This window comes from Kogia breviceps, chromosome 2, assembly GCF_026419965.1.
Source record: "Kogia breviceps isolate mKogBre1 chromosome 2, mKogBre1 haplotype 1, whole genome shotgun sequence".
In the NCBI taxonomy this organism is placed as follows: Eukaryota; Metazoa; Chordata; class Mammalia; order Artiodactyla; family Physeteridae; genus Kogia; species Kogia breviceps.
The window spans coordinates 167,289,995-167,303,065 of record NC_081311.1 but is presented as its reverse complement, the minus strand read 5'-3'; the positions used below and the strand labels follow the sequence as shown (position 1 = coordinate 167,303,065).

General features: G+C 42.4%; 1 protein-coding gene across 1 annotated transcript in view; it reads right to left on the bottom strand.

The window, feature by feature from the left end:
• The window catches only part of AOX1 (aldehyde oxidase 1), a 74,823-nt gene that overhangs the window by 44,138 nt on the left and 17,614 nt on the right, over positions 1-13,071 (bottom strand). Inside the window, exons 9-17 of the mRNA XM_059053364.2 lie at positions 12,896-13,040; positions 12,089-12,181; positions 11,031-11,182; positions 10,747-10,840; positions 9,005-9,114; positions 7,591-7,775; positions 6,218-6,380; positions 4,099-4,191; positions 272-441 (exon numbers count right to left, since the gene is read on the bottom strand). Coding sequence (XP_058909347.1) covers positions 272-441; positions 4,099-4,191; positions 6,218-6,380; positions 7,591-7,775; positions 9,005-9,114; positions 10,747-10,840; positions 11,031-11,182; positions 12,089-12,181; positions 12,896-13,040 — 1,205 coding nt within the window. The remainder of the gene's footprint in view (positions 1-271; positions 442-4,098; positions 4,192-6,217; positions 6,381-7,590; positions 7,776-9,004; positions 9,115-10,746; positions 10,841-11,030; positions 11,183-12,088; positions 12,182-12,895; positions 13,041-13,071) is intronic.

The following is a 13,071-nucleotide window of genomic DNA, read 5'->3' as shown; positions in this document are numbered from 1 at the left end:
GAGAATAAGATACGAGAGAGGGAAGATACATCCAAAACCCTCCCATAGTTCTATGCCAGACAATTGGGAAAAAATTCCCCGGACAATGAAGTTATTATACGGAGGGACAAACTGTGGTGAAGCCTACACTTTGATCCCATTTCACTTCAAATCTAGTACATTGGACATTGCCAACAAATAGCTTATCCTCTTCAAACCGTTACTTTTCACTAATGTGACTTGCCCCAAAAGGCAATCATTTCTGTCTACTGGGTAAATCCTTATCACTTACACAATCTTAGCATGAGCTCTTGAGCTTGTTACAAAAGTCAAGAACAGCTCCCGGTCCACTGCAGGCATGTCATCACAGTAGATGGCTTCACCTGTGGCATGCTTAATACCAGACAGATGCATGATGGGATGGCCAACTGGGTCTTGAGGAGGCTGCTTTGGGTCTGCATTCTGTTTAATCAATAATCAACATATCATTTTTATAATCATATTATGCACATCTCTCATAAGAGGGGAGCTATATAATTCACATCCAAACCAGAACACTTTCGAAAATAAACACGTCACTATTAATAACACCAGGATAGGGCTTCCCTGGTGGCGCAGTGGTTGAGAGTCTGCCTGCCGATGCAGGGGACACGGGTTCGTGCCCCGCTCCGGGAAGGTCCCACGTGCCGCGGAGCAGCTGGGCGCGTGAGCCATGGCCGCTGAGCCTGCGCGTCCGGAGCCTGCGCTCCGCAACGGGAGAGGCCACAACAGTGAGAGGCCCGTGTACCGCAAAAAAAAAAAAAAAAAGAAAGAAAAAAAAAAAAAAGCTTCCCTTGGTTCAACGAAAGTGCTCTGAGGCTCTTGCTCCACAGAATGGAAGGGAAAGACCCTAGCTGTCTGGGATCCCACTGATCAACTGTCATGTTTTGTTCTCATGCAGGTGCTTTGCTTTCTTTGCCTTTCTGAACATTTGGATTCCATTTGCCAAATACCATGAATGGAGGAACACCAGCATGGTTACGATGGGAACTTTCCATAAAGGTATCCGTGAAAAGACACCTCCCCAAGCCACTCTGCTGCTCGCGAGACCCGAGAAGAATGGCTGCCAGTCACCGCCAACCTACTTGAGGGACTCAAAAAATAAACCTTCAGCTTGAGATAGATCAGAGGTTCTCTAGGCAGGAACCTGGAGAAACCTCTGATCTGTCAGAGGGAAAAGGAAAGTGGCACATGTAGTCTGAAAACGCGTTCAGCATTTTTACTGGTTATTAGAGAAATGAGGAAAAAAACCCTATTGCTTTTTTTTTTTTTTTTTTTTTTTTTGCGGTACGTGGGCCTCTCACTGTTGTGGCCTCTCCCGTTGCGGAGCACAGGCTCCGGACGCACAGGCTCAGCGGCCATGGCTCACGGGCCCAGCTGCTCCGCGGTATGTGGGATCTTCCCGGACCGGGGCACGAACCCGTGTCCCCTGCATCGGCAGGCGGATTCTCAACCACTGCGCCACCAGGGAAGCCCAACCCTATTGTTTTTATACTATAAATGACAACAAGTAAAATATCAGCCAAATTTTCCCTGGCAATTATATGTAGAAAGTAGAGTCATTTCTCAAATGAATTTGGCATAAGACATATGTGTCAGATGCTCTGAACTTATTCCTATTTCATATAAAATTTACTGTTTTACAGTAAAATATATACTTACTGATAAACATTTATTGTTTTAAAGCCCATATTTGCTTCACTTAAATGTAAGCTTCAATTCTGTAGTTAGTACAAGACAATATGCACCAAAAAAGGAATGTTGGCTAAGTCTTTGTGTTTTGTTTTGTGGTGGTTGTGTCCATCCTGACTTTATAAACTAGAAAGCAGAAGATTATGAAGAAAAATAATTTAGAACTTGGCCTAGGCACCGTTAAATAAAGGTGGCCATTAGGCCACAAATGGAGGGGAAGGGGGGAAATGAGAGAAAATTTTACATGTTGGGGTTCAGGCAATATGAACAGGGATTTGAATCAGCCCCAATGCACACCAGCCCCATCCTCACGGCCAAGTGCTCTCAGTAGGCTTCTTCTCCCTCTTCTCTGAGAAGCTGAGGTGGTGATCCAAAGAAAAAAATGTATCAGGTCCGGTTTGTTTCAGATGGTAGGGACTGATTCCTGCTGTGAAATGCCCCCAAAGTGCTGCCCTATAATACTGTGTTGAGTTCTCCATTTGAACAACATTTGAATGAAAAATCACCCACATCTTTTTTTTTTCTTAATCCAAAGAGATTTTTTTCTATCCTGAAGAGCAAAATTCCAGGTAATCCATAAGCTTAGACACTAAGGAAACACATTCTTGGGTCTCTACATAGGCTCTGGGAGTTTTCTATGACATAATACTTTTTACTACAAATACTGAAACACATCACTGCTTTGGGAAAAAAGCGTTTTGAAACCTTGCTGTGAGCCCTGCCTGCCAAAAGGTTGAAGATAAATCCCAAAATACATCTTTCATCTATATATCTATAAATATAAAATTGATTAATTTAGCTGAAGCTATAACATTTTTAAAAAAAACATCAGTTGTGATGAGTCTACTAATTAAAGAGGTTGTATTTGATTACTTGCTTCTGCTTGCTATATGGCTAAAGATACCATGGAGGAACGAGTGTTATCTCCTCTAACTGGTGATCTCTGTCAAAAGGCTTTTAAACAAATTAACTGATTTGGGGAAAAAAAATGTTGGTCATGACTGCTGAAGTTCCTCTAGCAATGTGGGTATCTGTGTGTGTGTGTGTGTGTGTGTGTGTGTGTGTGAAAACCCAGAGGAAAAACAAAAATAAAACATATATATGAGAGATACACTACTTCCAAAACTTGGTCTTGCAATCTATAATAACAAACTATGTGAAGATTAACACTTTTCTTTGGATGATTTGAAAGCCCATTAATTTGTTGTTGTTTCTGTGGTTGTTGAAGTTTATTCCATGGTCAAGGCAATGTTAGGGTATTTATAAATAAGCCAAATGTTGCAGTGGTCGTATTTTACACCAGGGAAGAGGGAAGCTATTTTTGACTTTCAAAATGATCACTTTCAACACTTTCAGTGGAGTCTGGCATATTTGAATTTTGAATATATTGAACCTAAAAACTGAAGAGATATATACCAACAGGGAACTGTTTGTTATGGCATACTGTAAGCTTTTATAACTAAATTTAACAATAGATCCAATGAACTGAATCTATTTTAAAAGAGTCTTTAAAAAGCCTTTTCATGGGCTTCCCTGGTGGCGCAGTGATTGAAAGTCTGCCTGCCGATGCAGGGGACACGGGTTTGTGCCCCGGTCTGGGAAGATCCCACATGCCGCGGAGCGGCTGGGTCCGTGAGCCATGGCCGCTGAGCCTGCGCGTCCGGAGCCTGTGCTCCACAACGGGAGAGGCCACAGCAGTGAGAGGCCCGCGTACCGCAAAAAAAAAAAAAAAAAAAAAAAAGCCTTCTCATGCTCTGACTTAATGAAACTCTCAAGGTAAAGCTTCTTGATAACAATGTCAAGGAAAAGCACTGAATCTTATCCAGTTTACCAATAGGAGGACTTCAGGCGATACTCTTATATGTTGTAGCTGAAAATTCTGTTTGAAAGTCATGAGGAATTGTGTTCTAATAGGCAGCTTTCATTAGGAGACCTTGAAATTAGCTCTTAGAACTTACGTTTGATTCAACTCTAAAACTCTAACTCACAGAGAAAACACTTGGAGAATGGGGACTGGGGGAGCAGAGTATCTCCACATTCAAACAAAATAAATCAGCAGCTCTGACTTTGGTTGTGTTCTGACTTCCACAACGCCAAGGGCAAGGGCATGTGGCAAACTAGGCAGCTTGTTCATGTCAGTGGTACAAGGCCACAGAACAAAACACACAGTCCTCAAGTTGAAAAGAGACATTAAAAAAAATCACCACTGCTGGCTTTATTTTTAATCACAATACTGCATTGATTTTGAAATTTTAATTAACAGTAAAGAAGGCTGTGGGTTCACCAGAAGGGGAGCTCGGGCTAATACATCTTGACAATCACTGAGAGGTAAGTGAAGACGCTTTAGCCCAGGACCTCTGAATTAAAAAGAAGAAAAAAGCCACTAACCTGGTACTTTAATTTTCTCCAGTGATGTCTGGAATGAAGCTCTTCTAAAGCACTCTCGTACTTGTCTGTAAGGCTAGGATAGTGAACCGGGTCCTGAAAAGTAGAACCACTGTAGATATTTAAAATATGCCAGAATGGTCTTGGGAGGGACGCTAGCATGGCTCTTAGCAAGCAGCTCTACTGTGAAGTCTAACATTTGTTAAGTACTTGCCTAATTCAGAATCCTGGAAGTAGAAGCAGGGTTCTCCGTGACCTCCAGGACACACACTCTGGAAGGTCCACACATATGACCACATATTATGAAGGGCCACGTGAAAACAGTAGATTACTGACTCCCAATATCTTTATGTTTCTTATGATACTTTCACACGCCTTCCTAAATGATTTGAGGACTTACAAACCAATAAAACAGGAAAGTAGAAGCTAAGTAAATAATTGGAAAGGAAGAGAGTAGTTAAACCAGGAAAAAGTCAGAGCCAAGGTACACCACTGCAAATGAGCATCGAGCTCTGCTTTGTACCACCTGGCCAATCAGGCAGAAGAGAAAATGCAACGGGCTGCATCTCTGCCATGACCTCACAGCAGTAAGCGATAAGCATTCTGGGTCCCCAGCAGGAACACTTCCTAGAGCTGAGGAAAAGTGGGTCATTTGGCTCTTAGGCAAGACTTTAAACAGTACACCTAATGGTTATTTTTTACAATTTAAATTTTTTAACAGAAAATTAAAGCCAACAAAGGCTATTATTTTTAATAGCAGAGGAATATTAATAGAGGAAATTGAATAGAAGGTAAAAGACTACAAGATGGAAGCTGTAATTTATATCATTTGATCCATCCAATAAATTGTATTAGTTTGCTATTAATTGGAGGAGTCTATAGTTGGCTTTATTACTTTTTCTCTTTTGATTACCTAGTGACAATATGTCACTTATATATGATTTCAAGCTGCTATGCTAAAAACTTTGATACAAACTGTTCTGGTTCTTAGTTCTCATGTATAATGAGAAGATACCTTCAGAAGCAATGATAAGAGAGAACTCTGCCTCTAATTTAAAGTGATCATACTAGGGCTTCCCTGGCGGCGCAGTGGCTAAGAATCCGCCTGCCAATGCAGGGGGACACGGGTTCGAGTCCTGGTCTGGGAAGATCTCACATGCCGCGGAGCAACGAAGCCCGTGAGCCACAACTACTGAGCCTGTGCTCCAGAGCCTGCATTCCACAACTACTGAAGCCCGTGTGCCGAGATCCTGTGCTCTGCAACAAGAGAAGCCTCCACAGTGAGAAACCCACTCACCGCAACTAGAGAAAGCTCGCGTGCAGCAACGAAGACCCAACAAAGCCAAAAATAAATAAATTAATTTTTTAAAAAAGTGATCATACTCATTTCTATACCACATGAGGAATGTTCTTGGCTTCTAGTCTAGTTTGGTCTGCTGATTGTAGCTTGGGATTAATGAACCAATATGGTTGAAGTTCCCTTTGGGTCTAGCAAATTTATTCCAAACTTTTTTCAGTTGTATCCTCCCCAGCCAACAGTCTTATAACTCTAATTGTTTGTCATAAGGGAGGCCAGCTGAAAGAATGCCCGGATGCTTACTACTGTGATTATGACTACCAGTAGGCAGTCTTCATCATGTTTCTCTGAAGCATTAGGGACCATATGAAGGCTTTTCCTATGATGACTCATTTCTCAATAACCTAGTGGAGTGGCCGCCATTGCCATCTTACAAGTGAGAGAAAACGAAGCTGAACCCAGAGAAGAAAGCCAAACGTACAAAGGTAAACCTCGAGAGGTGGAAGAAACGCTTTCCTAAGGGAAAATATATTCAAATCATTAACAAGTTTCTGAACACCATGGAGACATACAACAGGTCAGAAACAAAATAACTGAGTGGTATTAAACCAAATCCCGCACAACTCTGTGCTCTACCCGCCATTCTTCCCCAAACACTCACCCCATCAACAGACGGCCTGCCATACGCCCAGAAAGCCCGTGAGTGTCTGATCTGGGTTGTCTTTTCTATTCTACAGCTATCTGGCAGGGAGTTGTTGCCGCCACTTTGTGTATCCCCAGAGCCCTCAAGACTGGGAAAGGTAACACATGGTCAGTTCCACTTACCATCCTCTTCAAAATCTGTGACACTTCCAGGTAGAACTTGAAGAAGAAGCTGATGATGAGAGTCCTCCTGAACTCCACCCTCCCACCTGGGGCTGAGCCTGGGAGGGAGACTTCATCCAGAATCAGCCTGCAAGCTGCATCTAGCATCTCTTCATTCCAGCGCCTGTGGGCATCAAAAGAGAAGACTCCTAGCCCAACAGGACTCACTACTTCACAGGCTCAGTGAGCTTGTAAGACAAATAGCGACAGTTTAATGCAGGAGAAAAAGAGTACAAACTCCAGAGTCAGGCAACCCAAGTTCAAATCACAGTCCACCACTCTCAAGGTGTCTGGCCTGGGCCCACCAGTTCATCATCTGTAAAAGGGCAGTAATGGTAGAACACAGCTCCTGGAATGGTCGTGAGAAAGAAACGACAACTCATGTTAAGTCCTCAGCCCGGGAGTAACCGCTTCCTATATCACTAGAACGTTTACTGCATGCCAGGTTCTGTTTTACGTACCTTGTATGTATCCATTCATTTAATCATCTCAACTGTCCTATGAGGTGTGATTATCTCCCTGACTGATAAGGAAACTGAGGTACTGTAAGATTAAGTAAGCTGACAGAGATCACATAATTTATAGGAGTTGAACTGAGATTTGGACCCAGGCAGTGTGGTTCAATCAGGATCGTGGGGTTTTTTTTGTTTTTTTTTTTTTTTGCAGCACGCGGGCCTCTCACTGTTGTGGCCTCTCCCGTTGCAGAGCACAGTCTCCAGACGCGCAGGCTCAGCCGGCACGGCTCACGGGCCCAGCCGCTCCGCGGCACGTGGGATCTTCCCGGACCGGGGCACGAACCCGCGTCCCCTGCATCGGCAGGCGGACTCTCAACCACTGCGCCACCAGGGAAGCCCAGGATCGTGGTTTTAACCGTTAGTCTATTACTTCTGAAACGTTAACTGGTACCTAGTAAATGCTCAAGAAATACTGGCGACTAGTATTACATATAGAAATTTAAAAGTTAGGTAAGCACGTGCATTCAGCAAGTTATTATAAAACAAACTCCCATAATCTATCTTTCCTATGGTAAATTATTCTCTTACAATAAAGAATGCAGATTTACTCATTTTGCTTACTGTGCCTATATACTATTGGGAGATGGGTTCACTCACACACACACACACACACACACACACACACACACACACACACACACACACACTATATGGTGCCCACTTCAGAATTCACTAAGACACATGGGAATAATCATGAGATCTTATTGGAATTCCATGTCATTAAACAGAAAGGTAGTAAACGTTTTTCTTCTTGTAATTACATGACACCACAGAAAGAGCTGCTCTAATTACTTGGAGACTAAGGACATGAATCCATACCTTCTGATGAGTTTCTGGCAGGAATTCTTTGCACAGATGGTGGTTGGACCAACGCCTCCATATGCAATGGATAACTCTTTAATGATGCCATCTCCTCCTCCAAAAAAAACTCTCATTCCCGAATTGACTATCGCTAGCGCATTCTGTTGCCGCTGGGCTTGTCGGAAGGCTGAGACAAACTCCCACTGAAAGCAAAAGTGAAGTGGCACCGGTAGAAACACACTGGGGGACAACTGTGCACAAGGCAGGTTGTTTATGTTGCCTCATTTGACCCTTGTCACACTCTCTGTTATGGGCCAAATTGTGTCCCCTCAAAATCGATAAGTTGAAGTCCTAACGCCCAGTACCTCAGGATGTGACTGAATCAGGAGATAGGGTCTTCAAAGAGGTGATTAAGTTAAAAACGAGATAATCAGGGTGGGTGATGATGCAACATGGTGGTGTCCTCACAAGAAGAGGAAATTTGGACACAGACACAAACAGAGGGAAAGCACACGGAGACACAGGGAGAAGATAGTTATCTAAAAGCCCAGGAGAAAAGCCAAGGGAAAACCAACCCTGCAGCACCTGGATATCACACTTCCAGCCTCCACAAGTGACAGTGTAGTTAAGCCACCCAGGCTGTGGTTCTTTTTTTTTTTTTGCTGTATGCGGGCCTCTCACTATTGTGGCCTCTCCCGTTGCGGAGCACAGGCTCCGGATGCGCAGGCCCAGCGGCCATGGCTCACGGGCTTAGTTGCTCCGCGGCATGTGGGATCTTCCCGGACCAGGGCACGAACCCGTGTCTCCTGCATCGGCAGGCGGATTCTCAACCACTGCGCCACCAGGGAAGCCCAGGCTGTGGTTCTTTATTATGGCAGCCCTAGCAAATACATACACCCTCCAAGGCAAGCTTGATTATTCACATTTACAGATGAGGCATCTGTAATTAGGAGTGATTCAGTAATGAGCTCAGGGTCAAAGTAGGTCTAAAACCAGGATTCACTCTTGAATCTGACTCCAAAGCCCTTCTTCTTACCATTAAGTTCTACTGCAAATTTATAGCCTCTTCAAAACCTCAAGATATAAGTAGAAGTATAGTTTTGAGTCTTATTTAGGAAAAAGCCTCACGGGACAAAGAATTTTTAAAAATCTGTAAGAAAGTAACTTTAGAGTTTGGGTGGGGGGAAGGTGGGAAGGGAGAAAGAGACAGAGAGTGAGAGAGAGGTGGCGGGCAGGGCTGGGGAGGAAGGCAGAGTCAAAGGTCTCCAGATTCTAGCAATGATGGGGGTATATAACACAAGTGAAACATTATTCACAAATCCTCATGTTCTCCACTGCAAACACTCAACACCTTTTCTTAACCCACCCTATGTTGGAATTAACAAGCTGTGCACTCACAAGTAAAACCAAGAAATTGAAAGGACATTCTCACCTTCCTCAAATAAGGGATGTTCACTGAGATCAAGATTTCTTCAGGCTTAAGGTCAGCACTGGGGCACTTTCTGAGAAACTGCTCATTTAAAGGAATCTGTCGTTTTCCTTCTGTGGAAAGAAATGACACTTGCCCTGGAATCTGTTCTATTAAACAATCAAACTCCCCAAACTTGGGAAATAATTCTACCAAATATCACAGGAAATTTATTGTTTGAGAAAAAAAGTGCTCTTCCTATGTTTAAAAATCTCTCACCGTGAAATGGCATCTGGCAATGTTCTTCCCATCTAGGGCCCACCTTTTTTTATTTTTTTGCCTTCCTTGCTTGATTATAAATAAAAATATCTAGCAGAGTAGACCAGAGGTCAGGTAGAGTTGGACCTTAGCTCTCTTTCTGAACAGCATGATTCATTTTGAGCTTTGTAAGAAGGGAGAGGACATTAATATCCCTTTTGATATTCTAATAAAGTCATTCAACAAACGTTTATTTATACCCAAGAACCCTACTTGATACGGTAGTGAATAAATAAATTGCCTTTAATGAATTTTTATACTAGTGGGATGCAGTCTTATTTGTTTATATCTTTTCTCAGCACCAAAAGAATTTCTGTTCTTTAAGGCAGTATATTGGGGGGAGGAACTGTTTAAAGCTATAATGAAATAGGACTTCGGGATAAAGCTAAGAAGCTTTTGATGTTCATATTTACATCACAAGACCTATTTCTCAAGAGATGATTTTTTAAAAGGATGTTACTTAAATTGATAACTGAATGCACATCTTCTTCCGTAAGATAATTTTGTGGTTTAGATGAATAACATGAAGAGTAGGCATTTAACAATGCAGGTAACAGAAAGTTAGTACATATTTCTAAATGAAAAAAAAAACAACAGATGTATAGAGGAGCAATGAAAACTTCCTAATAATTGTCGACAAAGTTAGAATAAAAGAAATAACTGAAAAGTCCTGGACTTAGTTTCAAAAAACAAAACTCAAGTAAATAAATATAGAATGGGGCTTTCCTGGTGGCGCAGTGGTTGAGACTCCACCTGCCGATGCAGGGGACGCGGGTTCGTGCCCCGGTCCGGAAAGATTTCACATGCCGCAGAGCAGCTGGGCCCGTGAGCCATGGCCGCTGAGCCTGTGCATCCGGAGCCTGTGCTCCGCAATGGGAGAGGCCACAACAGTGAGAGGCCCGCATACCGCAAAATAATAATAATAATAAATAAATAAATAAATATATATATATATATATATATATATATATATATATATATATATATATATATATATAATGAAGCCCAACCACTGTTCAATAGAAAAAGGTCTGCAGGCTTCCATCAATAACAGCTTGAGCATAAGCACATAGCATGACGTGGGTGTCACACACTCCTGTACCACCTGGAGAAAGTCTTTGACAAAGGGGCCCAATCGTTGTCAATAGCCTAGAGTTCTCTCCACTATTCAGATCACACCGGGACACTAACCGACACTGGTCGATGTCAGGTGACCCGTATGGGAAAACATCTAGCACAAGTCCTCAAAAAGAAAGAGATGAAGACATTGGGTGTGTGTGTGCATTTAGGACCAGACTGACCAACTTTCCAAGCATCCAGAAAGGCAGAAGAATTATTAATATTATAAAGGATAGTAATTTTCAAAACTGGACTTCCTGCATCCCTAGAGAGGCAAAAGGGTAGGAGGAACAGGGTTTAATTATCCCTAAGAAGGAGCTGTCACTTACCTTTTGATAGCAAGTTGAGGGTACAGTTGCCCACGGCCAGGAGGGGGTTCAGATCTGAATCTGGATGCCTGCTCACTATGTGGCCCCCTAAAGACTTTTTAAAATAATGGGTTATTTTCACTCCATTTATGTAATTATAAAGACACAAGTGGTGAAATATGAATCAAGCAAGACTTTGGAAGACTATTCTTTTTGTCTGTTCCAGAAGAATGAAAATGTCATGATTTATCAGGGACAGTCATTCATGGGACACATACTAGATGTTACTGTCATCAGATACATACAGCCATGTTCCTGATCTGGGATCCAGCCAGAGTTCCCAAATGCTTCAAGAGAGCATGGTACATCTGTGTCTTCTCCTCCGGGAGCTTCGGGATCACATTAGCCAGGATGTCCTTCACCTGAGCCAGGCTGAGGGCGGCACCTAAGGTCAGTCCTGAAATGAAATCATTTGTAGATAAAGCAATGTGATCATTGCTGACCTGGAAATGTCCATTAGATTTTAGACTACAGACATGGGATCTTTATGCTAGATACATGCTACCCTGCTTACTGGTGGTCATGGTGGTGACGGTGGGAATAGTGGTTGGTAACGGAGGTGTTAACAGTGGTTGTAATGATGATGCTGAAGGAGGTGACGGTGTTGGTGACAGAGGTGGGAGTGAGAGTGATGGAGGTCATGGAGGCTAAATTTTCTGAATACTCACTGTGTCAAGCACTATGCTGAATGCTTCATAGAATCTTCTTGAATTCTAACAAAGCTTTGAAATATATTTTTTTTTGCCATTGGAAACAAGGAAAAAGCTTTGAAATATTAATAGCCCCACACAAACTGAGATTCAGTTAAGTAACTTGACTAAGCTTTTCAGCTAATATATGACATAGTCAGGAATTGGATTCCAGAACCAGACTCCAAACCCGCATTTCACTGCTTCTCGTCACTGTCATTAAATCAATTTCCTTTATTGAAATGGAAAAGCCAGTTTGTAAGCTGCTTAATACGTAAACTTGTTTGGTTACTACTGTGCTTCTGGAGAGCAAAGACTCTGATCTTTATCTTCTACCCAGCACTTAGCACAGTACCCTTCACTGAAGAGCTGTTACATTTCCCTCATACAGCAGACATAAAAGTTCTTCAGTGAAAATCCGACTCTTCAGACAATTAGTATCTCGTATAATAGAGAATTCTTCCCTGAGCCTCCTCCAGGGTCTTATCACCTTACAAGGGAATCTCTCTGTATATTATAATTATGAATAAGACTTTTTTTGCTTGTCTGCTGAGCAAAGCAAATAAGCTGATTAATGCATTTTAACTAAGAAAATAGGGACCTTAAGAACTCACCATTATCTGTAGTGTTTACAACACTCAGTTCTTCAATTCTATCAGGAGAAATTATAACTGGGTGAAAGATGCCTTTAAATTTCATGTCAGGCCCTGAAGGATTAAGAAAAAAAAATAAGCAGACTAAGATGAAGGGGGGCTAACTGCCTTTTAAATTTTGAAATTATGATTAAAACTGATGTCTTTAAATATATAAAAATTACATATCTATTGGTCTGTTCATTGCCAAATTGCACACACAGAGAACGGACGGGTGGATTTTCACTAAACTTGGGGAACTCTTCGGACTCGTCAGCCTTAAAACTCGGCAGACACATCCAAGACCACTTGTGGCATACTCAAAATTCTCCTTGGGAAGACTCTACGAGACTCCTCAAAGAAGTAGGCAGTCAAACTGAGTTTACAATGGACACCATAGAAAGAGCCTGTCACTGAAGTTTAAGAAAACCTCTTATGGCCATTGAGACACCACTGAGAAGGGAAACAGCAATTTCAAATACAAGCCCCAGATCAGTCTCTACATGGAAAGGCAGGACAGCTGTCACTGGAGCTGCTGCTGCTAATCTGTTACGGAGCAGGCCTCTTGGGTACAGCTCTGTGCGCTGCTCCGGTTAGGGCAATAGGAATTCACTTATGTGATGGAAGTTGTAAAAATCTCTTGAGCAGTGCTCAAGGGAAGTCGAGTATAAATGATTTAAAATGTTATTTCAGACTGCTTTTTCTGAGAACATGCATATATGAGGTTTTCTCCTCCCCAAAGCCCTTTTCCTCAGTTTCCTCATAAGAAGTCCCTGGGGATCTACATACCCACAGAGGTGTTCCCCATGACAACCGGGGCCTGGGGATACTTGACTTTGGCTTCTAGAAGTTCCTTCAGGGTCACTGGAGAAATCCATGTCATTCTATCACCACTAAAAATCCTGGTCCTTTGTGGTTGTTTCTCAGCCATTGTCTATTGAAAAAGCAATAAAGATTCAAGATCG